Source organism: Danio rerio, chromosome 10, assembly GCF_049306965.1.
Source record: "Danio rerio strain Tuebingen ecotype United States chromosome 10, GRCz12tu, whole genome shotgun sequence".
Classification (NCBI taxonomy): domain Eukaryota; kingdom Metazoa; phylum Chordata; class Actinopteri; order Cypriniformes; family Danionidae; genus Danio; species Danio rerio.
In genome coordinates this window covers 37,598,222-37,625,000 of record NC_133185.1, presented here as the reverse complement: position 1 = coordinate 37,625,000, position 26,779 = coordinate 37,598,222, and the positions used below count along the sequence as shown (strand labels likewise).

The 26,779-nt window shown below is 34.6% G+C and overlaps 3 protein-coding genes across 22 annotated transcripts in view; 2 read left to right on the top strand and 1 right to left on the bottom strand.

Annotated features, from left to right (window-relative positions):
* umodl1 (uromodulin-like 1) overlaps positions 1-11,847 on the top strand; it is a 35,540-nt gene extending 23,693 nt beyond the window's left edge. For 4 of the 6 annotated variants that reach the window (XM_073914112.1, XM_073914113.1, XM_073914111.1 and 1 more), the window contains 6 exons: positions 2,215-2,618; positions 5,562-5,698; positions 6,566-6,805; positions 8,987-9,146; positions 10,835-10,919; positions 11,012-11,847. In XM_073914112.1, the coding sequence (XP_073770213.1) occupies positions 2,215-2,618; positions 5,562-5,698; positions 6,566-6,805; positions 8,987-9,146; positions 10,835-10,919; positions 11,012-11,199 (1,214 nt within the window). In that variant the 3' untranslated portion in view covers positions 11,200-11,847. 6 annotated transcript variants of the gene reach the window in all.
* Positions 11,848-14,076: 2,229 nt separating this feature from the next.
* Positions 14,077-26,779, top strand: part of mogat2 (monoacylglycerol O-acyltransferase 2) — a 78,162-nt gene continuing 65,459 nt past the window's right edge. For 3 of the 12 annotated variants that reach the window (XM_073913817.1, XM_073913818.1, XM_073913816.1), the window contains exons 1-2: positions 14,077-14,192; positions 23,848-24,106. Coding sequence is in view for 1 of the 12 variants with exons in the window: in XM_073913815.1 (XP_073769916.1) it covers positions 14,226-14,256 (31 nt within the window). In the remaining 11 variants the exon portion in view is untranslated. 12 annotated transcript variants of the gene reach the window in all.
* The window catches only part of map6a (microtubule-associated protein 6a), a 40,288-nt gene continuing 36,995 nt past the window's right edge, over positions 23,487-26,779 (bottom strand). For all 4 annotated transcript variants that reach the window (XR_012386447.1, XM_009305492.5, XM_009305493.5 and 1 more), the window contains one exon: positions 23,487-24,022. Coding sequence is in view for 3 of the 4 variants with exons in the window: in XM_009305492.5 (XP_009303767.1) it covers positions 23,890-24,022 (133 nt within the window). In the remaining variant the exon portion in view is untranslated. The remainder of the gene's footprint in view (positions 24,023-26,779) is intronic.

The window sequence follows — 26,779 nt, the reverse complement described above, 5'->3', positions numbered from 1 at the left end:
TCTTTAAAGTTATGACAAATTAAAAAATTTGCAAATATATGACAGAAGATTGTGATACAATAGTAAAGCATTAATTAAATCCTTACTTTCCAGTGACCGAAAATCATCCACCCGCACAGTTGGGCTCAAACTAAAATATAATTTGTATATTTTTTTGGAAAGAAAAATCTTTTTAAAACAAATTTTGTATATAATTTGTCTCTTTAAAGTAGTTTACACTGTTTAATAATCACTTTAAATTATGTCATAAATAAATGAATAAAAAAATCGGCATTAATCCCTGCCCTCTCATGGTATACGCCGATTGCACTGGGTAAATTATTATATTGTTGTTTTGTTATCCAAATGTATTTAATTGTATTTATTTCTAATTGTAGTTTTAGAAAAACAATATTCATTAGATTCTAACCATTTATTTGTCATTTTTAAGGCATTTATAAAGAATAAATAGTCCCTTACTTTAGATTATTTTAGATTTTTAGTTAATAAAGCATTTATTAACAGACCAGCGACCAGCGACCTTCTTGCTGTGAGGCGACAGCACTACCTACTGCGCCACTGCGTCACTGCAGGAATTACACTTATTACTAATTCATAATTAAATGCTGTTTCAGACGGAATATTCAGAGTAGCATGGTAAACGATAAAGGGAGCGCATCACAGGTTGTCAGTGTTAAAAAATGAACCAATGTGAATATAAAACCAACTTCAGCTCAGTAAAGCAGGCTAGGCGGAACAGTGCTATTTACTGATGTTTTGTTGTTTAACTAAATACAAATCTACATTATCAATGCTGTAAAAGATCCCTTGTGAAACTGAAAATAGTCACATCAATCGCTCACCGGAAGATTTCAGTGGCTCAACAACACTTCTGTGCATATAACCCATTCAAAACAATAAAATCTACATCAGCTCTGACTAAATGAGTTTCAAAACATAACATTACCTGTCTAGAAAAATACTTCAGCAATAGTGTCGTCCTTCCTCCAGAGTGCAAAAGTAACTCCAATATTGATTCAGGATTTTAATTAAGCATTTGTTTTTAGAGCTGTCACTCGTGTCCATGTGACCACGGACCACGTGAACGTGCATCGGCGGATCTACGTGAACAGAGATGCGCAGTTGTACAGATCAACTTTTGTTAACAGACAGTTTGGGCTACTTATCAGAATTATGGTAATTATCGGCCTAAAAACGTTTAATTGGATGAAAATTTTTAGTCTTATGCCTTACCCAGAATATAAAAATACATATAAATACATTTAGATCATTTACTTTAATCATTACTACTGGAATGTGAAGAGACTTTTAACCAGCACAACAAAAAAATGTTCTTGAGGACAAATCAACAACTGCACTTTTAAACATCCGTTAAAGTTACTGTAGTTATTTAGTTAAGAGCAGCAAATTAATCTCTCATGTTGATCCACTTTTTTTTGTTTGATAACAGAGGTGTCTTTTTAACAATGTGCAGATCTATAATGATAGCCTTCGATTACTTGTAACAGTTTAAAATAAAACACACCAAGACAGACAATTTTTACAGGTTTTTGCAAGTCTAATGGCTAGATTTACGGTCAGCTTTCTGTTAAAGCACTACTGTCGGTACATCGAAACAAACCAGGTTACTATTGGAAATGGAGTTAGTGAGGCCAGCAGGGGGCGCTCAACCTGCAGTCTTTGTGAGTCCTAATGCCCCAGTATAGTGAAGGACACACTTTACTGTCAGTGAGTGCCATCTTTCGGATGAGACGTTAAACAGAAGTCCTGACTCTCTGTTGTCATTAAAAATCTCATGGCATTTCTCATAAAGAGTAGAGATGTAACCCCGGTTACGTGGCCAAATTCCCTCTATCAGCCCTTGCACATCATGGCCTCCCAATCAACTCCATCAACTGAATTGGCTCTATCACTGTACACCTATTGCTGATGTGTGGTGAGTGCACTGATGCTGATGCTGTAGATGCTGCACACTGGTGGTGATGTGGAGAGACCCGCCTTATGGTTGTGAAGTGCTTGTATAGCCATACACAATAAATGTGCTCTATAAATACACATTACAAACAATGTCATTTTTGCATTTAAAATGAGCGATGACACCCAATGACAGTTGGTATAAGTGTGTCATGTCATGGTTATAAAGGTTAAATGACAGCAAGCAATTTTCCTCTGATATCTCTGTTTGCATCTGTTTGTTTCTGCTCATAACCACAGCTTCATCTAATGCTACAGCATCAACTGTTCATCCAGCCACGAACTATACTGAACTATCAAGCGCTGCAATAACTGGCAACCCATCTGTGAGCAGGACTAATGTTCAGAGCAACCTCACAACAACAACAATGTCTTCAGCTTCCTCGACCTACGCTAACAGACTGATCCAGGCCATCAGTCCTGCAACAACACTCAACATTACTTGCCACTCTGTCTCCTGTATAACTGTTGAATGCAGCCCCTGGTTAATAAAAGTCGACATAAGGCGAGATTACCTCAAGGCCAATAACATCTCAGAGACCTCCTTGTATCTTGGAAATCCTGAATGCGGGCCCGCTGGGTTTGATGATTCTTATTTGTGGCTCATCACAGCTTGGGATAAGTGTGGCACAACACCAGAACATGTAAGTCCTCCAGTGTTTAAATTGAAGGGATAGTTCACCTGAAAGTCTAAATTGATTCACACTCACGTTATTTTAATTATTTTTAAGGGTGCTTTCACACCTGTGTATCAATTCAGTTGTTCCGAAACAGAGATTACAATTGTTACAATGTTGCTCTTTGCTCCTGGAGTGGTTCGCTTTCACACTGTAAAGTTTATAATCGGACCAAAAGAGCTAAAACAAGTCACGTGCGAGTAAACTCTCCTTACATTGGTCAGAGTGTCAGGGTTTATTTTGCAGCGTCCCGCTCAGCTGTCAGGAGAGGTGGTGGTTTGGTGGTGATTGACAGGGTGCGCGCATGACGTGTCTGAGGAGAGACACGGTGGGGAGGGGTGGGAAAGTACGCAACGATACCTATTTGAGGACCGGGAGGGAGACGCGAGATTACCGGGAGATCATCACTCGTTTGCGGGCATCCGGAGACTCGCGAAACTTCCCGCCATACTCATAATTCTCTCTTCATATAGCCGTAAGCCTATTACATATCCATAAAACACTGTGATATAACCGCGCTCGGATCGGATCGCTTTCTCACTGCAATCGATCCGCTCCAGGGTTCGTTTCAATCGAGCCGAGACCACCTCATTCAATCGATCTCGGAGCGATTACTTTGGCGCGGAACAGAGCGCGATTGCCCTGTTCACATATGCCAAATGAACCGCGCTAACTGGGCAAACGAGATACGTTCTGAAACAAAAGTGTAGGTGTAAAACCCTAAGTTTCTTGCTTCTGTTGAACAAAAAACAGAAGAATGTAGCAGAATAATAAAAGATAATATGGAAGTCATTGGTTACAGGTTTCTGACATTCTTTAAAATAACTTCTTTTGTGTTCAAAAAGGAAAATCAAACAGGATTATAAGGAGTTGAGGGTGAGTCAATAGTGACAGTACCTTCACTTTTTCTACATTTTTTATGTTGCAGCCTAATTCAAAAATGGATTAAAGTAATTTATTTCCTCAGAATTCTACACACAATACCCCAAAATGACAATGTGAAAAATATGTTTTGAATTGTTGCAAATTTATTAAAAATAAAAAACCTGAAAAATCACACGTACATCAGTATTCACAGCCTTTGCTCAACATGTTGTTGATGGACCATTGGCAATTACAGCCTCAAGTCTTTTTGAATATGATGCCACAAGCTTGGCACAACTGTCTGTCTCCAAACGTAACACCCAGCATTCACTCCAAAGAGTTCAATTTTAGTTTCATCAGACCAGAGTATTTTCTTATGGTCTGAGAGTCCTTCAGGAGTCTTTTGCCAAATTCCAGGCAGGGAGTGGCTTCCATCTGGCCACTCTACCATACAGGCCTGATTGGTGGATTGCTGCACAGATGGTTGTCCTTCTGTATGGTTCTCCTCTCTCCACAGAAGAACGCTGGAGCTCAGACAGAGTGACCATCCAGTTATTGATCACCTCCCTGACAAAGGCCCTTCTCCCCCAATCACTCAGCTAGATGGCCGGCCAGCTCTAGGAAGAGTACTGTTGGTTCAAACATCTTCCACTTACGGATGATGGGTGGCCACTGAGCTCATTGAAACTTTCAGAGCAGCAGAAATGTTTCTGCAACCTTCCTCAGCCTTGTGCCTTGAGACAATCCTGTCCCGGAGGTCTACAGACAATTCCTTTGTCTTCATGCTTGGTTTGTGCTTTGACATGCACTGTCAACCCTGGGACCTTATATAGACAGGTGTATGCCTTTTCAAATCATGTCCAATCAACTGAATTTACCGCAGGTGAACTCCAATTAAGCTCTGAATCATCTCAAGAATGATCAGTGGAAACAGAATGTACCTGAGCTTCACAACAACGGCTGTGAATACTTCTGTACATCTGATTTTTCAGCTTTTTTATTTTAAATAAATTTGCAACAATTTTAAATAATCTTTTTTCACATTGTCATTATGGGGTATTGTGTGTAGAATTCTGAGGAAATCAATGAATTTAATCCATTATTGGAATATGTCTGTAACATAAAGAAATGTGGAAAAAGTAAAGCGCTATGAAAACTTTTCGGATGCACTGTATTTAAAAAAAAGTAATCATTTTATCCCATACATTGGTTATTATTATTGTTTTGAAATTGTATGAACACAAAAATAATGTAGACAAGCAATTGGCAAATTACAATGAGCATAAAAATACATGGAATAATCAGATTAAAAATAATTGTGACTTTTTAAAAAAAAAATCCACTCCATCAAGCACTTACATGAACACAGTTTGTTTATATATATATCTATATATTGTGATCTGTTAAAAAACATTTTGTCAAAAAGTGAAAACGAAAATTTTGAGCCATTCAATGTTTTGATTTTGAGCTAGAAGTCTATGCAAATGAGCTCATATTTAAATAAGGAATGCATAACTTTACATAATAATTTTTTTAAACTGTAAAATTATTACATTTTATAAAACTAAAAAAGCAACACGGTGGCTCAGTGGTCAGCACTGCTGCCTCACAGCAAGAAAGTCGCTGGTTTGAGCCCAAGCTAGGCCAGTTTCTTTTCTGTTTGGAGTTTGCATGTTCTCTCCACGTTGGCGTGGGTCTCCCCCACATTCCAAAGACATGCGCTTTAGGTGAATTGAATAAATTAAATTGGTCGTAGTGTATGTGTGTAAATGAGAGTGTGCATGAATGAGAGGTGTAAAACGTACAGTGGATAAATTGGTGGTTCAATCCACTGTGGCAACCCCTGATGAATAAAGGGACTAAGCCAAAGGAAAATTAATGAATGAAAACAAAAAATCTTTGCAATTTCAACTTGGGGAATACAATAACTATTAGTTAATTGTTTCCTTTGTGAACATGCAGTGCTTTTATTTTTTGAGGTTTCAGCTGTTTAGTGTATAAACTAGTCCTTAGAGTAAAACGTAACCAATGCTCTCTGTCTTTCAGAACAACACTCACAATTCATTCAGTGTGACTCTGTTCAACAATGTGAGCAGCTCACAGACTACGACGCATCTAAAAGTGCCTGTCACCTGCACGTACCCCAGCAGCGTCATCATCTCCATGGGATACGCTCCGGCAGGGTACACTGCTTCCACAGCAACCACAGTCTCTATAGAGCGTGTTTTTCTCTCGCCATCTCCTGTCATGGAGAAACATCTAGGCTGTTAGTCATGTCAGCGCACATGTAAAACAACAATGTATATATATATATATATATATATATATATATATATATATATATATATATATATATATATATATATATATACATACACACACACACACATATATATATATATATATATATATATATATATATATATATATATATATATATATACATACATATATATATATATATATATATATATATATATATATATATATATATATATATTTATACATACATATATATATATATATATACTATATATAATATTTAAAGTATATTTTTTATATTTTAATTTTTAAGTGAACCTTTAACTTCCTAATGCAAAATTAAAAGCAATAAATTCACAAATAAAATAAAAACAAGTTCATAAACTTTGTACATCAGAGGTATCCAAACTGTGTCCTGGAAGGCCGGTGTCCTGCAGATTTTAGCTACAACTTGTCTCAACGCACATGCACAAATGTTTCTAGAAAGCTTATCAAAAGCTTTTGATTGATAGGGGTTGGAACTAAGCTTTGCAGGACACCGGCACTCCAGAACAGAGTCATGGCACCGATGTACAATTAGTTAGCCATTTTATGTGATTAGATTTTAATATTATTATGAAATATTGTTTTTTACATGAAAAGCCACAAGTTGGCAACGCTGGCTGACAGTGTATTTTATTGATGAGCTTACACCTCGATCATTTGCATGGGCCTAAAACAAGCTAAATATGTTTTGTTTTATTTTATCTTATTTCATCATTAGCCTTGTCAAACCTTGTCTTTTGCAGGTATTTTGAGATGATCAATGACCCGGTGAATGGATGGGGCAGTTTTGAGGTTCTCATGCGGCTGCTAAACGGGACACATCCTTTACCAGAGAATTACACTATATCGCAAAACGAGAACATATTTGTGGAGGTCGGGGTCAACACTACCATCTCCCAAATCAAAACAGTCATCAACAAATGTTGGGCAACGTCCAGCAGCGATTCATCACAGCCCTCCAATTATGTGTTTCTGGATAACGGGTGAGTGTAGCTCGAAAATGTTGTTTTGCTGTGAAAATATAACAGGTAATATGGCTACTCTATGTCCTGCCCTCGGCGCCCTGTCTTCATGTTTCAGTTGATATTATGTAACACATTAAACGGTGAAAGGCTTACACAACCATTCGTAACCTTGAAATAGTAAAAACAACAAAATAATAATAATAATAACAACAGAATCTAAATTTTATGAAAAATAGTTCTGCAATATAAATATACATTTTTTAAAGACTTTTGATATAGAGTACACTTTATTAGGTACACCTTCGTAACTGCTCGTTAATACAAAAATTTCTAGGCAGCCAATCACATGGCATGGCTGAGAATTTTAGAAACTGCTGATCTACTGCTATTTTCATGCACAACCATCTTTAGGATTTACATAGAAAGATCAGAAAGAGAGAAAATATACAGTGATCGTCAGTTCTGTGGGCGCAAATGCCTTGTTCATGCCAGAGGTCAGAAGAGAATAGCCAGACTGGTTCGAGCTGATAGAAAGGCAACAGTAACACAAATAATCACTCGTTACAACCGAGGTCCAGAAGATTGTCGTCAACAGCATGAAAGTATGGCAATCCTGCCTTGTATCAATGGTTCAGACTGGTGGTGGTGGTGTAATGGTAACAATTGAGCACCGTGTCAATGCCACATCCTACCTGAGTATTCTTTCTAATGTTATGATGGCTACTTCCAGCTGGATAACGTGCAATGTCATAAAGAGTGAATCATCTCAGACTGGTTTCTTAAGCATGACAATGAGTTCACTGTACTCAAATGGCCTCCACAGTCACCAGATCTCAATCCAATAGAGCACCTTTGGTATGTGGTGGAAGGGAGGATTTGCATCATGGATGTGCAGCAGACAAATCTACAACTGCGTGATGCTATCATGTCAATGTGAGCCAAAATTTCTGAAAAATATTTCCAGTACCTTGTTGAATCTATACCACAAAGGATTAAGGCAATTCTGAAGGCAACCTTTTGGTCCAACCCAGTACTAGCAAGGTGTATCTAATAAAGTGGCCGATGAGTGTATGTTGTTCTAGAAAAAAGTATATAAATATATAAAAGAGCCAACTGTACAAACAGAAAATTAGGAAACATTTCTAACAAAGTGCCTGGTGCATAAGAGAAGAAGGAGTGTATCCTACAGGTGGTATGTCAAGCCCACTCACCTGTATGGAATACACTAGAACAATACACTACACAATTTATTCATTCATTTTCTTTTTGACTTAGTCTCTTTATTTATCAGGGGTCGCCACAGCAGAAAGAATCGCCAACTTATCCAGCATATGTTTTTATGCAGCGGATGCCCTTCCAGCTGCAACCCATCACTGGGAAACATCCATACACACTCACTCACTCACATACACTACAGACATTTTAGCTTACCCAATTCACCTATAGTGCATGTCTTTGGACTTGGGGGAAACCGGAGCACCCGGAGTAAACTCACGCGATCACGGGAAGAACATGCAAACTTAGCGACCTTCTTGCTGTAAGGTAACAGCGCAACCCACTGCGCCACCACGCTGCTCACCACACAATATATGCCAAAATATATTTCTGATTATTGCTGTATTCTGTTTGATTTTGCAGACATTTTCTGACATATTAATGTGCTTCAGTTTGGGTTTCTCATTTTTTGCTCTGGCTCCTTTAATGTGAATAACACTTGCAGATTTCAAATCATTCTGTAGTCATATAAAGAGATACAGAATTATTTTTGCTGCTTGTTCAAACTACTTACTGAAAATAAGCTTAACACAATTATTGAGATTTTATTATGCTCAATCCACTTAAATCTGTTATATTTACTGAATTGATTTGTGTTGGGACAACATAAACAAATTGTGTGAAACCCTGCATTTTTTACAGAGTAGTTCATCCAAAAAATGTACTTTATCTTAGTTTCTGCTGAATCTAAAAAAAATATTTTGAATAACCCTGAAACTGGTATTCACTTACTTTCATAGTAGAAAAAAATACTACCATGGAAGTCAATGCTAACAGGTTTTGTGTTCAACAGAAGAAAGAAACTCAAAGCACTTTGTGAAGGGTTAGTAAATAATGAGAGAAGTATCAGTTTTGGATGAACTGTACCTTTAACTGTGCCGGTATTAGAAAAGCAGTATTCACACATTCCTCCCTGCTTTTTAGATGTCCTGTGCCAGAAAAACACACAAATGTTCTTCAGAATGGAAACGGTACCGTGTCTTTAGTGGCTGTGCAGATCTTCTCAGTTGTGAATCTGGACTTTGTGTTCCTGCACTGTGAAATTCAGATCTGCATCGCATTTCAGGACAGTTCATGCATACCTGTGAGTTCAGAGCTTTCCTTTTATTATATTACCATACCCTGGCCCAACAAATCACTTGGACACCAAAGTCACACTAAAGCATTTATGGAAATAATCATTTGAAGCAGCAACTGAAAACAATTATTGTTGTATATCTGATAAAGTTAAGTTGAGCTTTTTTTGTCATTTCACTGCATGTGTAGACATACAGTGGAATGAAGCGTTATAAATAAACAATCATAAATACACACATGTATTATTATAATTATTATTCAAACAGATGAAATAGGTTACAAACAAAAAGACTAAAAGAAAAAAGCAGACTAAATAGATTTTGGGGCCACTTTGAAGTACATTTAAACAAATAAATAAGTCTAGAATGGTTATAAAATAATTATTTTACAAAATGAATGAATGAATGAATAAATTACAAATGAACAAATAAATGAATGAATGAATAAACGTTTGTATGAATAAACAAATGAATGAACAAATGAACAAATCATTGAATTAATGAACTAATGTATGAATGAATGAATGAATTAACAAATGAATGAATGAACGAATTAATAAATAAACAAATGAATGAACGAATGAATGAATAAATGAATATATAAGTGAATGAACGAATGAATGAACAAACAAACTAATGAATAAATGAACAAATTAATAAACCAAGAATGAATGAATTACTGAATGAAGGAAAGACTGAACAAATGAGCAAACAATTAAATAATTTAACTAATGTATGAATGAACAAATGAATGAATTAACAAACAAATGAATGAATGAATGAATGAATGAACGAACAAACAAACAAATGAATGAACAAACAAATGAATGAATAAACAAACAAATGTATAAATGACTAAATGAATGAATGACTGAATAAATGAACAAACGATCAAACAAATGAACAAACAATTGAATGAATGAACTAATATCTAAATGAATAATTCAATAAACAAACCTGAATAAATGAACGAATGAAAGAATAAATGAAGGAACCAACGAATGAACGGACGAACGAACAAATCAATAAAAAATCAAATTAATAAACGAATGAATGAATAAACAAATGAACGAATGAATGAACGAATGAATAAACAAACAACTGAATGAATGAACAAATGAAGAAAATGAATAAATAAACAAATGAAAGAACAAATGAATGAAAAATAAATTAATGAACGAATGAATGAACAAACGAATGAATTAAAGAATGAATGAACAAATAAAAAAATGAAGAAACAAATGAAAGAACGAATGAAGGAATGAATGAACGAATGAACGAATCAATAAATGAATAAATGAATGAACAAACAAATGAATTATAAAAAGAATGAACAAATAAATGAAGAAACAAACGAACAAATTAACAAACGAATGATCAAACAAACGAATGAAAGAATTAACGGATGAATGAATGAATAAATAAATGAATAAACGAACAAACTAATGAATGACTGAACAATTGTATGAATAAACGAATATACAAATGATTCAACGGATGAACTAATAATGCAGTACTAACTATTTAAAAAAATGTATTTATATTTCTTTTCAGTTGTCAGTTGTGTCGATCTATATTGTGGATAGATTAAATAAACACCAACTTAATATTAAATTAAACTCAGACAATGTAGCAGGTATAATGTATATGTCATGATAAACACACCTTTTCTTATTTTTTCTATATTTCTTTATAGGCTTGTGACCGTCTTCTAAGTGCCAGGTCTTCTAAATTATTTGGACTGACCCGATCTGTTGGACCCTTAAACAGATTACACACAAGTAAATGCTTCTTATTTAATGCATGTGAATATCCATAGCCTTCCATGATATCAGTTAGCATCACTAACTCTTTCTCTTTCATTTTCTTAAAGCAACTTTCCAAAGCAACACATCAAATACTGTGCAGGCTGTTGGATTTGTTCTGCTCGGTGTCGGTGTGTTTCTGCTTTCGCTCACTGTCATTGCAGGATTGCTGTATCAGAAAAGAAAAATCGGGAACTACAACTTCCATGTCAGACCACAGCCGGAAAACTTCACCTATAATGTTTTTAACACGTAATCATCTCACTTTAGCCACTAATAGAGGGATAAATCTAACTATTGTTATTACCGTTAGGTATAATGTATTGAAAATGGTTTAATTTGATTATATTTTTATACTTAAAACCTACATGTGATGTACTGTAGTTGTCATTCTTAGTTTGTTTTCCTTTTCAGCACTTTATAGGTAATTAAACTGACTGATTGTGTTACTTAAAGGGATAGTTGACCCAAAAATGAAAACTCAGTCCGTATTTAACCAGACCCATAGCCAGGGGATGTTCAGGTGGTTCATAAGACCCACCTCTCAATGACGAAGGTCGAGAATTTGTCCCATACATGAGCTCATTTGTCCTATTTTACTGCTATGCCATTATAAATAGTGAAAATAACCCATCGAAAAACGTTTTAAGACCAAGTGGAATCCTCCGTTGGCTGTCGCTTCGGTGTGACTTCAGCTAATCAGCTTTGGCCAATGCACACAATTATTTTTCATGAGTTCAACATTCAGCTGTGCAAGAAAACATACAATCTCATGTAAGTAAAGTCATCTATTGCTACTGTATTGTTTTTAAATGGAGAAAACATTTTTATAAGTAACTTTTATTTTAAATCTTGGAGCTTATTCTGGAAAGATAAAATGAGCAATAAAAAGGTGTAAAGCACCAAAAGCGGACCATATTAAAATTATTATATAAATTATAATTCAATTATTTTGGCTATTGTGGTTATCCATGAATTTTCAAATGTTTTATTTTTTGTTTTTACAAGAGAGGCTAGAAAAGTTGTGAAACTCTAAATAATAATAATAATAATAATTATTATTATTATTATTATTATTAATAATAATAATGTTATGTTTTAATTTTTTATTATTCAAATGGCCAAATTATGACTGAGGAAAGTTGAATGTGCAGGCCAGTTTGTTATTTGCCTAATAAATTACAGTAGGTTAAAGTTTTTAGTTATTATTATTTTTATTATAGTTAGTATTTTGTATTTAGGCTACAGTTTTTAATTATTATTAACATTACTGCTATTATTATTATTCGTATTTTAAAAATAAATATTTTTTTTCATATTTCTTTATTCTAAATTTTATGAATTATTTTTTTATTTTAAAAAGTGTGGTTATGATGACACCCACAAACTAATTCAGCTAAAAATAATGCTTTAAATGCCACTAAAATGCAGTATTTAAAACTCATAATTAAATAAAAGAATGAGGTCTATAACTGCAAAAGGTCCACTTTTTGATAAAAAAACCCCACCCCTTTTACCAGGCTGGCTATGGGCCTGTTTACTCACCCTTTATAGTTTTAATCCTTTAAGAGTTTCTTTCTTCTGTTGAACACAAAAGAAGATATTTTGAAAATTGTTGTAAATCTGTAACCAATAACCATTGATTTAAAATGATTAACCATGGTTTTTATTTTTGTTGATGTCAATAGATACAGGTTTTCAGCTTTCTTCAAAATATCTTCTTTTGTGTTCAACAGAATAAATAAACTAATAAAAGGTTTGGAAGCACCTGAGGCTGAGTAAATCTTACTTTTTGAGTGAACTATCCCTCAATAATTTAAAAACAAAATCGGAGGCTTTGCCACCCTTTCAAATACGCCACCAGATGGCGCTGTTGTATTAGGTGTACTCTTTGAAATCAGTTTTGTGCTGTGTGTGTACAGTACAGTACATATTTGAACTAATCATATATATTTTTAGTCTATATACTTTATATATCCAATAAAGAATCTATTAAATGAATGTTTTAAGCTGCTTATATCCTAATCAAGAATAAAATATTCGTTTTTGAATGTATATTGTTGTTAGATTACTTTAGTAATGTTATATTAATACTTTGGAATTATAAGAATGTAACATAATATTTATTAAGAAAACAATGCAGAAAATCTTCAAAAATAATAATAATTTGAAAATAAGATGATACAGTAGACCTCGACCTCCACAAATTAGAAAATCATACGCTCTCATCTTTGGAAATGGTGCGAATGCAGAAGATATTAGAAAACTATCACAAAAAATGACTTTATTTGTTCATATTTGTAAATGTATTTTTTACATTTAGCTTATTCAGCACCGAGGATGTTAAGAAGAATACACACAACCTTAAGATGCTATTAAATATTGAATGCTTTGAAGCTAATAATAAGATTTAGCAGGTTTTTAGCCTGAAATTCACAGTAAAATTACATCTTTTTTCACATAAGTGACATTGTTTTTTTACAGTGTTTTTGTATTTTCATAGCTTTTCCCCTCCATTTTTGTCTGAATTAGCAGGTCTGTTAGATGCAGAACATTAAAGAACATTGATTGGCAGTGTACATTACAATTTAGGCTCACAGTAAAGTTTAAAGGACATTATCTCAGTAAACTCAAAGTAACGTTAATCACCTCAGTAATTCACCTCCATTACTTCTTCGTGAAGCCACATGCCTGCAAAATGCAAATAGCATGGGGTTAAAGATTATACTTGAACCACTCTATATTTATTTTTTAAAACATTGCAGAAGGCAATTATCACTTATTTAAGGACCTTTAAATATAATTTTGTATTAATTTATATTTGTAAACATTACGTTAAGTTACATAAATTTATAGCCAACGTGCCTCATTCACTTCACGGAAAAACAGTCACGGTAAAACTGTGCCTCACAGCATTTTAACAGGAGAAAACTACACCACCAGTTACATTACCAAATCTTTTATAATAATAAATGATACCTTTATAGTAATGATAGTCCATAAGTAAAATAAAAACTTGATCGTAATCTTCTGGAATGCACGACGCTAGCGCCGTAACGTTACGTAAACAGGTTGCGTGCTGCATTCGTCCAATCAATGACACTTATAAATCGAATATGCAAATACGGATGTTAACTCAGGTGTGCTTGATTCAGAATGACCCAGTTAACTTGTTCATTTGTGGAGCCTGTGGGTATAAGTAAACAAATCATACCTGGATCTTTGAGTTCTCCAGAGCTGGATTTTACTGTAAGTAGGCCTACGCCATAGTACATTTAAGAGATGGAGGAATCACACACCAACACATATTCAGGTAAAGTTGGTTCATATTCTCACGTTCAGACTTTCTCCATAATAATATAATTTCATAAGAATATTCAGTGCCAATTCTAAATAGTGAAATCATACAAGCAGCAAATGACTACTGTACAAATGACTCAAAGCACAACGATCTCCACAGTCAATTAAATTGTGCTAATGTTGCTTGCATGTTATTGTATGTCACGTTGTCACTTAACGAATGTGCGAATATAAACCAATTTAACCTCAATCCCACACACGCACATGAAAATATAAACAGTATGCTGACTCAAATAAATATATTACATTCATAAGCTAAGAGTTTTCCTACAGGAGCTGCACAGTTGTGTGTTTATGTTTTCGTGTGTGTGTGTGTGTGTGTGTGTGTGTGTGTGTGTGTGCGTGCATATAAAACAAGCATGTCATATGTCTAAGAATTTCTCTGCACCAGGATCAACATGTGCGCCATCAGCTAATCAGAAATGCTGAATGATATCTTAATTACTGCTTCCGTCTGCTTCTTAATTGGTAAAAACTCCTTCCAGCAATGAATGCACAGTCACAGAAGCATATTTAATGATCTTGTGGAAGAAATGAGCTGCACAATTTAAATAGATTAACAATTTAATAGAACAACTTTAATGGCTAAAAAGTAGAGCTGCACAATATATAATTTCAGCATCAAAATCGCAATGTGTGCATCCGCATCGCTGGATCTGTAATGTCAGGTATTGTTGATTGTTGATCAGGAGCTTCTAGATTAATAGCAAAGTTGAACTATTGTGGATTTAAAGTTTATTAATTGCATTTGTTTTGTTTTGTTTTGTTAAACATTTCAATTGAGTTTAAAGCATTCTGGCTGCACCCTTTTCAAGTGATATCACTCGATTAAATGGGTGTTATCAGTGGTTATCAGCTGATAGATAAGGGCCTACTGGTAGGCTCAGAAGGTGTCATGGTTTCCGGCTTATCTCTTAACAAATCAAACTTAGAAGGTTATGATTATCAGAAGATTATCATTTTGTTTATTGGAATATCAGAGACAGCCTGGAGCAAACTCATCTCAGTCTCAACCCAGGTCACATACAAAGTGTCTGTCTTCTTCAAAATCTTTATACAGTTTTTTCCCCCTCCCCACCTCTAGGTCATCTTGTTTTAACTCTGACCATTTTAGGATGTTTCCTCTTTACTGAGAGGTTTAGTACATCTGCAGGAGCTCATGCTATTTTGGGTCATGTCCCTTGCAATGCAAACACCTGTTTTCACACCAGTTTTCTCTCCATACATTAAATATCTTCTGAGTGTTTACATACATTGTCATGATTGTACATTTACTGTATGTTAGAATATGTCGCTTACTCTCCTGAAAGCCTCTCACAGATATAACTTTATATGTGTGTTTTACATATACTATGTGTTTCATGTAATCTTACTCCAGCAGCTATAAACAATAGTGACCCCACACATACCTGTCAACCCTCCCGTTTTTCCCAGGATTCTCCCCTATTTTACAGTTCTATCCCGCTATCATCCCGTAAAGGTATTTTCCCGTATTTCTCCCGTATTTTCTGTCGATTCCCTTCCTTTTCATTACAAGTGTCGTCTCCCGTTCATATGCAATCATCAAAACAGTCATATAGAGGTGCATGACTGTCAGTTGACGCGCTCCATATTGATAATCAGACGCTGTTTCCCAAACCGATTCTGTACTCATGATTAACAGACATATACACATAATTTATATTATTAATATCTAAAGATGTTGATCTTGGGAAGTTATTTGTTTCAAACACAAGTAATTTCATCCTTTATGAGCATAAACAGTTAGGAAAGCAGTCAAATGCATTATAAAGTTAGATGTGTGCATTTGTAATGTAATCAAAAGAAAAAAATCTAAATAAATCATTCATTAGTTGCTCTATAAACAGAACGTGTCAATTATACAGTAAAGAATGAGATTTGAGATTTGAGATTTGATTCTATTTCATTATAATAGCTATTAATTTTAATAAGCTGAAGTGTTTGCTAATTTATTTGCTACTGATGTATATTATTTATTTTTCTTTTGTAAATAATAATAATTATTATTATTATTACATTTACAGGGCTCGAAATGAACTTTTTTACTTGGTAGCACCGGTGCTCCCAACTTCAAATATTTAGGAGCACCAAAATAAATTTAGGAGCACTAGAAAAAATTTAGGAGCACCCACCAAAAATGATTGAGCACCGCTGCAAATTACTTTTTAAGGGATTTATTGTATTTTAAAACAACATCAATAGGACTGACAAAAACCAGAAACAACTATCTAACTAATGCTGCGAAGACATTGATATTTGTGTGCAATAATTCCAAAATGAATGTCTAATAATTAGGCTATAGAATATTAGTGATGATGAAAATGACAATAATAGTAACAATGAATTACATTTCTCATTATGATACTGCCTTGAATGTGCATGAATGTAGGTTATCTGCTATAAAAAGTCTGTTACTTTATGAAAAATAATTGTATAGTTTGCATCAAACAAAAATGAAGCATTGCAGTAAGAAATATTTATTTTGTACTACTGTTTATATATGCATGTCAATTTAATAAATAATGTTTCTGCTACAAAACAAACAAAAGATTATAATAAATCATTCAATTCAAGGATGAAAGCTGCAAAGCAGTCATCAGTAAATAAATAAAAAATAAAAATAATATACACCTCAAAAAAGAATAGACGAAAGAAAGTAAAGTCTCACTTCTATCACTCTTTAAAGGTTTTGGTTTCAGTTTGTGTCAATTTAAAGGTTCAGTCTGAGCTGATTTTCATGTTTCTGTGTTAGTGGAAAAGCTGGCGAGTCAGCCGACCCAATTTATGAGCAGGTTGAGCAAGATTCTTGCGATGACCACCGGCGCAATACCGCTGTTTGTTATGAGACGCAGTTTCAGTGTAAACTTAGTAAAGGCGAGCTTCTTTGGCGATGATATGTACAGTATTAGATTTGACTTTTAGCGGACATTTGCGCTGAACATGCAGTGAATGCAACACATGGAGATTCGGGCGCCTTCTCCAAGAAGCGCGTACTCTGATCTTAGCTGGTGGATCATTATTCACCACGTGACGTGTCATGATCGCTCTCATCTGCGCCTCAACTTTAGGTGGGGTTTGCAAACCTGTGTGCTTTAAGTCTTTACTCTTTAGCCGTTTGCAATTACCGTGGTCATAAAAGCTCCTTCCCTGTCATCTGACAGCGGAATACCTTGAGTGATTGACAGCTAATATGAACCAATATAGCGGCAGGGAAGAGCGATTCAGCACGTTTTTAGAAAAAATCAAAAGAGGTCGCACTACAACCATTATCAGCAGTCGCACTAATGTGGCCAAATATATTATGAGGTCACATAGATTAATTTTCGGGCGCATATGCGACCAAAATGGTCGCAATTTCGAGCCCTGATTTACATTTAGTCATTTAGCAGACGCTTTTATCCAAAGCGACTTACAAATGAGGACAATGAAGCAATTTTATTAACTATAAGAGCAACAATGAATAAGTGCTATAGGCAAGTTTCAGGTCTGTAAAGTCTACGAAGGAAAGTATTAGTAATTTTTTTTTTTTTTTGGTAATTTATTTATTTATTTATTTATTTTAATTTTTTTTGTTTATTTTATTTATTTATTTGTTTATTTTTAATTTTGAGTACAGTTAGTGGTATATCCAGAGAGGCAATTGCAGATTAGGAAGTGAAGTGGAGACTAAATAGTTGAGTTTTTAGTTGTTTCTTGAAAACCGAAAGTGATTTCTTCCCTCTTTGGGATGGAACCACGAGGCGACGTTCATTCACAGAACGCAATATTCTGGAGGGCACATAGATCTGCAGAAGTGAGAGCAGATAAGAAGGAGCAAAGCCAGAAGTCGCTTTGTAGGCAAACATCAGAGCTTTGAATTTGATGCTTTACTGACCATTTAACTGTTTATTTATAATGAAACAGCTCCAAATGAGCATATTTAGTAGGAGAAGGATCCCTTATTATGGTGGGCATATCCCTTATTTTCACATACCAATGTTCACAGGTATGGCCTCACACATTCCTCAGCAGAACACACATTCTACACACACCACCAGTTGTCACTTTTCTTCTCAAAATACACCACCAGTTGTTGCCCTTTTTCCTCAAAATACATGTCTCTATATGGTTATATAGGTTGACATGTTTATTGCACAATTAAAAAAACTTCATAACGGCTGTAATCCTCCATTTACATGGTTAATCAGCTATACTAATAGACAAGACTCCAGATCTTTTTTTTACATTACTGTGAGGCTTGGGTTTAGGGTTGGAGTAGGGGCAATATAAATAATTCTCGTTAACTTCTGGCCGCAGCCGGATGTGATCTATAGCTGACTAACCGTGTGGATGGATGATGACTAGAAGGCCTCTATATCTGTCAGCTGATAACCACTGATACCGCCCATTCAATGGAGTGATAACATTTAACTTTGCTTTATCAAAGACTAGTTAAATTACATTTTTATAGTTAAGACTGGCGTCATTTTACATTTAGATTTTTGTTCTTATATTTGTGTCCAACTGCCATTAAGACTTAACAGGCAAACATTAAAAAAATCTAATTTGGATGCTGTTTTCCTCTGTACAAATCCAGTTTAAAGTGAACTTTATTAATGTATGCACATGCACTTCACTATAAAATCACCCCAAACATTCTAAAATGATGAATTCTTCACAAAAAGTTGTTCCATCTATCTGGTGAAATATATTTCATATCGCAATGCATATCGCTGAAAGACTAATTATTGCAATGTTAATTTTTTCCAATACCTTGCAGCCCTTTTATATACAGTAAAACTAAAATGAATGTAATAAAATGAAAATGAAATAAAATGAAAATGAAATGATTTATTTTTAAATGAAATAAATCAATAAAAAATGACACAATATCAAAAGCAGGATGGTTTAATTAAAATAAAAGAATAAAATCTATACATTTTAAAAACGTACTATGATGTTAAAGGTTATATAATTATTGTAGAACGATGGTTTGTTCTTTAGATACTTGTAAAAAATAAGGGGGCTAATAATATTGACTTTAAATGTTGTTTTTTTTACCCTTATGTGCTGTTGGGGATGTTTTTATCCACTCTGGGGTGATTTTGAGTCTTAATCTGGCCATAACTTTTTCTGTGTTTCAGCTAGCAGAATAATATTTGCCTTTGTTGCCTTTGTTGCATGTTTTCGATTGATTGTAATTCATTTTTCATTCTCGCTAATTTACTGTTGGTGGCTGTTTTTGCCTTATTGACTTCCATTATAACCACTTTTTTTTATTATTATTATTACAAAAGCCACAACAGCATATGATCTTGCATTTTTAATTGTTGGTGGTTTTCCCTGTTGGGAAGAGGTCATTTTACTGTTGATCATCAGCTGGCACCATTAACCCTTTTAGATAGGCCTGTATAAGCTGGTTTTTGGATTTTATATGGAGTATAACAGCAAATTAAAAAGTGTGTATGTGTGTCTTTGAGTGTGTGAAAGTGACATTTGCGCACTTACCCTGATGTGTCTGAGAAAATCAAAACATGCATCTCAGCTCTCAGAACTACATGGAGTAAACAAAAACCAATACTGTGTATTTATGCACCATCAAATGTTATTATAATGGAAGTCAATGGGGGCAAAAACAGCCACCAACAGAAAATTGGGGAGAAATGAAAATCTAGCAATGCATCCAAGCCAATGTTGTTACTAATCGTTCACATGTCCAAAACTGTAATAAAAGGTAAAAGAAATCTAGTCCACGATTACTTTTTATATTGACAATACCTGATTTTGTGTGTGTGTGTGTGTGTGTGTGTGTTTTTTACGCACAATTAAAGATTTAAAATCCTTTAATTTTCTAATCAATTTAGTAGTTTTGATCAGGACTGAGGTTGATTTAACAGATTGACACACACAAAAAAAAAAAAAAATATATATATTTATCTGATGCATTTTTACATCAGTTTAATTCAGTGGATGTTTTCATCCCAAACATAATAAAAGGGTCGTCAATTTGAACCATGCACAAAGGTTAAAAAAATTAAAATCTGCTTTTATTCTAGCCAAAATAAAACAAATAAGACTTTCCCCAGAGGAAAAAATATTATGGGAAATGCTGTGGAAAAATTCCTTGCTCTGTTAAACGTCATTTAGAAATGTTTGAAATAGAAAAGGAGGGCTAATAAATATGACTTAAGAAAATTCAACAAACAACTGCAAGAAACAAATATACAAGTCACAAACACAACTAGATAAACACTTAAATGACATTTATTAGACTTTCAAGCAGTTTAAGGAAGCACTTAATCAAATTATATTTGCTACTCTGAATGATATAGATATTTAAATTAGCATAACGTTATTATAAAGACTTTGTTTAATACGGTTGTGTATAAAAGAGAGTATGTAATTGAATAACTCTGTCATGACGCACTCATCAAGTGTTTATTAGAAAGCCTGATGAGCTGTCAAAAGGAAGGACTCAAAGCTAATGTCTTTTATTTGCAGTAAACACAGTTAGGCTGCAGCTGAAGCATTAGTGCTGTCTGAACAAAAAGCCATGTTCAGTTCCATCTAATCTTTCTCCTCCTCCAGTCCAGCTCAAGGCTTTATCTCAGAGTTTCAAGAGTCTCCGGAATAACACAAAGGCTTATTGTTCATCAGTTTGCCATTCCTTTAGAAACGGCCAGCTTATAAATATCCTTTAGTTTGGTTCTGGTTAGCTGGTGGATGCTTGTTAAACTAGCTAATGATTATTAGCTACAATGCTTTTCCTCTTCAGTTGTCAATTTTCATTAGGTCTCTAAAACGTTGAATATTAAGAGGATTGCTGACTTGGAAAAAGTGAAACGACAGCTATTTCCAATCACGGGAGGAACTTTCCTCCTCCTCCTTTGTGTCCATAATGAGCTGGAGTCTGATTTGATAATGGTTTAATAGCTATTGGAAAAAATTGACATTTGCAGAAATATTAACATTAAACACACGACCTGACAAAAGTCTTGTCGTTGATCCCAGTTGTAAGAGCTACCGATAATAACTTGACTTCTATTTGATCATTTGGGAAAAGTGGCAGAAAGTAGATTTTTCAGATGAATCCACTGTTGAACTGCATCCCAATCATCACAAATACTGTGCAGAAGACCTATTGGAACCCGCATGGACCTAAGATTTTCACAGAAATCAGTCAAGTTTAGTGAAGAAAAAATCATGGTTTGGGTTACATTCAGTATAGGGGCTTGCGAGAGATCTGCAGAGTGGATGGCAACATCAACAGCCTAAGGTATTAAGAGATTTGCGCTGCACATTACATTACAAACCACAGGAGAGGGCAAATTCTTCAGCAGGAAAGCGCTTCTTCTCATACTTCAGCCTCCACATCAAAGTTCCTGAAGGCAGAGAAGGTCAAGGTGCTCCAGGATTGGACAGCCCAATCACCAGACATGAATAGTATTGGGCATGTTTGGGGTAAGATGGAGGAGGAGGCGCTGAAGATGAATCCAAAGTATCTTGATGAACTCTGGGAGTCCTGCAAGAACAGTTTTCTTTGCCATTCCAGATGACTTTATTAATTAGTTAATTAAGTCATTGCAGAGATGTATAAATGCAGTCCTCCAAGCTCATGGGAGTCATACACAATATTCATATTTTTTCCACAGCAGCATGACTTTATATTCTATACTGTACATTATTTCTGTAAAGTGACAAGACTTTTGTCTAAATAAAGTCAGACCGTACTGCCTTAATTAAACAATTAAAAATCAAGGCATGATCATATTTTATTTTGGTAAAAAAAAGTGTTATCTAGAGGCCTTTGCCTTTCATATAAACCACTTCTATAAGCAAATGATCTACTAGAAGTCAAGTTATTATTTGTTGTTCTTAAAATCTGGATAGGCGACAAGACTTTTGTTAGGTAGTGTATAAATGTAAACGTATAATTGTTGCTTGAAACCTGCAAAGTATTGGGGGAAACTGTCATAATAAGGTTTTAAATGTATTTAATTTTTCAGTTATAATATTTATTGTTCAAAATAATAATAATAATAATAAGTAATCATCATCATCACATGCAACATGCAAACTCCACACAGAAATGCTAACCGGCCCAGCCGGGACTCAAACCAGTGACCTTCTTGCTGTGAGGTGACAGTGCTAACTGAGTCCCCGTGCACAAGAACAACTTAACTTTCCTTAAATAATTTCATAAAGATGAATAAATACTGTAATAGATGTATTGATCATTGTTTGTTCATATTAGTAAACACATTAAATAGCATTAGGTAATATAACCTTATTATAAAATGACAATAAGAAAAACATATTAACAACCCAGGTAGTAAAGAATTCTGGCCTAGATTTGGCGTAAATCTGGCACAGCAGGCATTTGTCAGGTACTGGCATACAGCATATGGGCCAAACATGGCTCGTGTCTGGCAGAGGTGGCACTGTCTTTAAGGTGGCACGCAAGACTTGGCCCAGATAATATGTAGTATTTGGCCTAGATGTTAAAGATATATATGTGGGCCACATAAGTTTGACCTGTCTTGATCCACTTTTAAAATGCATTTCAATTATTTTTGGAATAAAGAAAAAATTCTACCAATCGGGTCGCTTTGAGAACAATCGTGGCCATAAAGCACAATTCTTCATGGGTTTTTCAAATTCAACTGCAGTCGTGACACACCAACATGTCTGGCCCAGTTATGGGTTATTAACTTGGCTGAAAATGAATATGGTCCATGTTTGGCCCTTGTTTAGAAGCCAAACTTTCATCATGTATTGTAATTCACTGCAACATGTGGGCCAAGCAAAAGCTGATTGTGTGGGCCAGAGCTGGGCCAGAGATATTTTGCTATGTGGAAATTATACAATTTTATTTTATACTATGCTTATGCATATGCTTAATGCCCTTACAGCTGCAACCCATCACTGGGAAACACCCATATACTCTTTCACACACATACACTGCGGCCAATTTAGCAATTTAGGAAACCCATGCCAAAACGGGGATAACATGCAAACTCCACACATAAATGCTAACTAAGCAGGCTCGATCCAGCGATCTTCTTGCTTTGAGGCGACAGCACTACCCACTGCGCCGCTGTACTGGATATATCATAATAAATACAAAATAAAAATACAGTAAGAAACAAATACAAGCAAGCAGACACAAGAATCAACCAGGTAAACAGTAATTTGATCACATTTATTAGACTTTCAAACAGTTTGTTATACTTTAAGGAAGCACTTACTGACATGATATTTGCTACTCTATATGATCATCATGGCAACATTGTTTGTTTGGAGAAAGAGCATGAAACAAAAAATACATTTATAGCACCATTTCAGTGGTTGCAAACAGTCTGGGAGCGCAGGTACTTTTCATTCATGGGTGTTCGTCTCATTCGGGAAGCTCAGAATTCAGTCATAATAATCTATGACATCTATATAGATATTTACACATACAGTACTTTGTTTAAACTCCACACATTTCTCTCAGTCTGCAAAAATATGTCCTAAAATATGACTTCATTGTTGTCGTCTATAGCTGCCTGCCCTGGTCTGTCTGGTGTGCTTTTTTTTTTTGGTGTCAGTACTTGACGTCCGGAGCGAAGCGAACTACTCCCCGACTCCGTGGTTCTGGTCGTTCCACCAGTGGTTCTCCTCCAGAGGTACCCGCGGAATAATAATCGCTGACTCGTCCGACGCCAGACTCACATTCTCTAAGGAGCAGCACAGTGTTATTGCCAAAGGAGGAGCATGAGGGCGACAGAGGGAGAGAAAGAGACACAGAGACACAACATGAGGTAGAGAGCAGTGCACACTCAAAGATTTAAATGAGCCTTTAAGCATTCTGAGAACACTTTACATTCACCAGCTCTGTTTATGGAGGTTTCATTTATGTGAGATTGATGGTATGTGTTGATAACTGATCAGGCTAATGCTTCAATTAGCCTTATGAGCCCTCCAGTAAAGTTATTATCCAGCTAACAAAAATAAACAAGGGATTGTAGGTAGGATTTAACACATTGTTTACTGCTATAATGATCTAACATGTTTCTAGCACATTTCTAGCATGTTTTAGCAGGCATTAGCATGTTACTAGAATTAATTAGGGTGTAATTTACATTCCATCATGGTTAGCATTTTGTTAGCATGACTTCTAGTTGTTATCATGTTTCCAACATTAATTAACATGTTACTGACGTGCTTCTTTTAGCATGTTTTTAGCTCATCACATTTTCACATGTTGCCATAGCTTGAATTTGGACTATCAGACTATAACTTAGCAAGTTGCTAGCATGCTTCTAACATCAATTAACATGTTACTGACTTGCTTCTATTAGCATGTTTTAGCACATCGCATTTTCCCGTTGCTATAGCTTGAATTTGGACTATTGGAATATAACTTAGCAAGTTGCTAGCATGTTTCTAACATCAATTAACATGTTACTGACATGCTTCATTTAGCATGTTTTTAGCATGTCACATTTCACGTTGTTCTAGCTTAAATCTCGAGTATTGGACTATAGTTTAGCAAGTTGCTAGCATGTTTATAACATTAATAAACATGTTACTGACGTGCTTCCTTTAACATGTTTTTAGCACGTCACATGTTAACATGCTGTTATAGCTTGAATTGTGACTATGGACTATAGCTCAGCAAGTATCTAGCATGTTTTTAACATCGATTTACATGCTACTGACATTCTTCTTTTGGCATGTTTTTAGCATGTCACATTTTCACGTTGCTATAGCTTGAACTTGGACTATTAGACTATAGCTTAGCAAGTTGCTAGCATGTTTCTAACAATAATTAACATGTTACTGACATGCTTTTTTAGCATGTGTTTATCACATCAAATTTTCAAATGCTGCTATAGCTTGAATTTAGACTATTGCACTTTAGCTTAGCAAGTTGCTAGTATGTTTCATTAATTAGCATGATACTGGCATGCTTCTAGCATGCTTAGCACATTGGGAACATCATTTATGTTTCATAATATGTTTTTATCATGTATAATATGTTGCTAGATTGACATGATGTTGTCATTTAGGCTAACATGTTTTAGTTTTATTTTTTTTACCAAATATTTTAGTATGTTGTTCAAATGGATTAGCATTTTGTTAGCATGTTTCTGGCATATCATGTTCAGCAGATTATCAACATGACTTGGCATGTTTCTAAGAAAATAAATTGACAATTACATTTTGTTGACATACTTCTCGCATGGTTAGCACATTGTTAGCATAATTTGTTTTCTATTCTAACATGTTTTTATTAGCATGTTTAACATGTTACTAGGTTGAATTAACATGTTGCCATTATTTAGGCTAATATGTTTTATCTTGCTACAATGTTTTTTAGTATGTTGTTCAAATAAATTAGCATGTTGCTAACATATTTCTTCATTTATTAACAATTGCATGTTATTGACATGCTTCCAGTGTGATTAGCATATTTTGAGGATAAGTTATGTTTTTTGAACATGCTTGTTAGCATGTTTAACATTGTTATCATTTAGGCTAACATGTTTTATCTTGGAAGAATGTTTGCAAATGCATATCCATTAGCATAATTCTTGCATGCATGTTTAGCTGGTTATTAACATGAATTAGCAAGTTGGTACAATGTTTAGCACATTGATGGTATGAATTATCATGTTGCTTTCCAACATGTTTAAACGCATGAATAGCATGTTTTACAAGTTGCTAGCATGAATTTTCATATTGTTATATTGTGTTTCTAACATTTTGAGAATGTAACGTTTTTGATAGAAAACTCATGAACATGATGTTAGTATGTTCATAGGATGGTTAGCACATTGCTACCATGAATTAGCATGTATTCAGCATGGTTTTTAACTAGTTTACGCATTTTTCTCTCATGAATTTGCATGTTACTAACATGTTTGGCATGTCACTACTCTTTTTAACAGATGCCATGGTTTACACGTTTTAGCTGTTGCTAACATGTTTTAGCACATTACATTTTTACTTGTGACTAGCTTGAATTCAAACAATTGACAAAAAATGGTATTTGGTATTTTGTGCTTGTTTATGAGTTAATATTACATTTTTCTGATTAAAACAATTTATTTAAATACATTTTGGTGAGTTAACTACAACTGATTTGCCAAAATATAAAATAAGAAACAATTACCATGAGGTAGGGCTGCAAAATCTGGAATTCAAATGAACTAAAATTGAATAAAGAAATAAAAAGTGTATGTTTATAGTGTTGCTGTACACCTAATGTATATATTTATTTTCGGTAGTGGTCTCACACATTGCATTCCCTCCACATAAACAGAATTATGTCTGTGATCTCAGGCTGTTCAAAGGAAAAGTCTAGAAATAAAACCCAGTATGAAAACAAGAAGACAGACACCACTAAACAACAATACAATGAGCTGTTCTAACACCAAAGAGGAGCTAAATATCACCCGGTTCAATAGCATTAATCTCCTGAGAGAAAA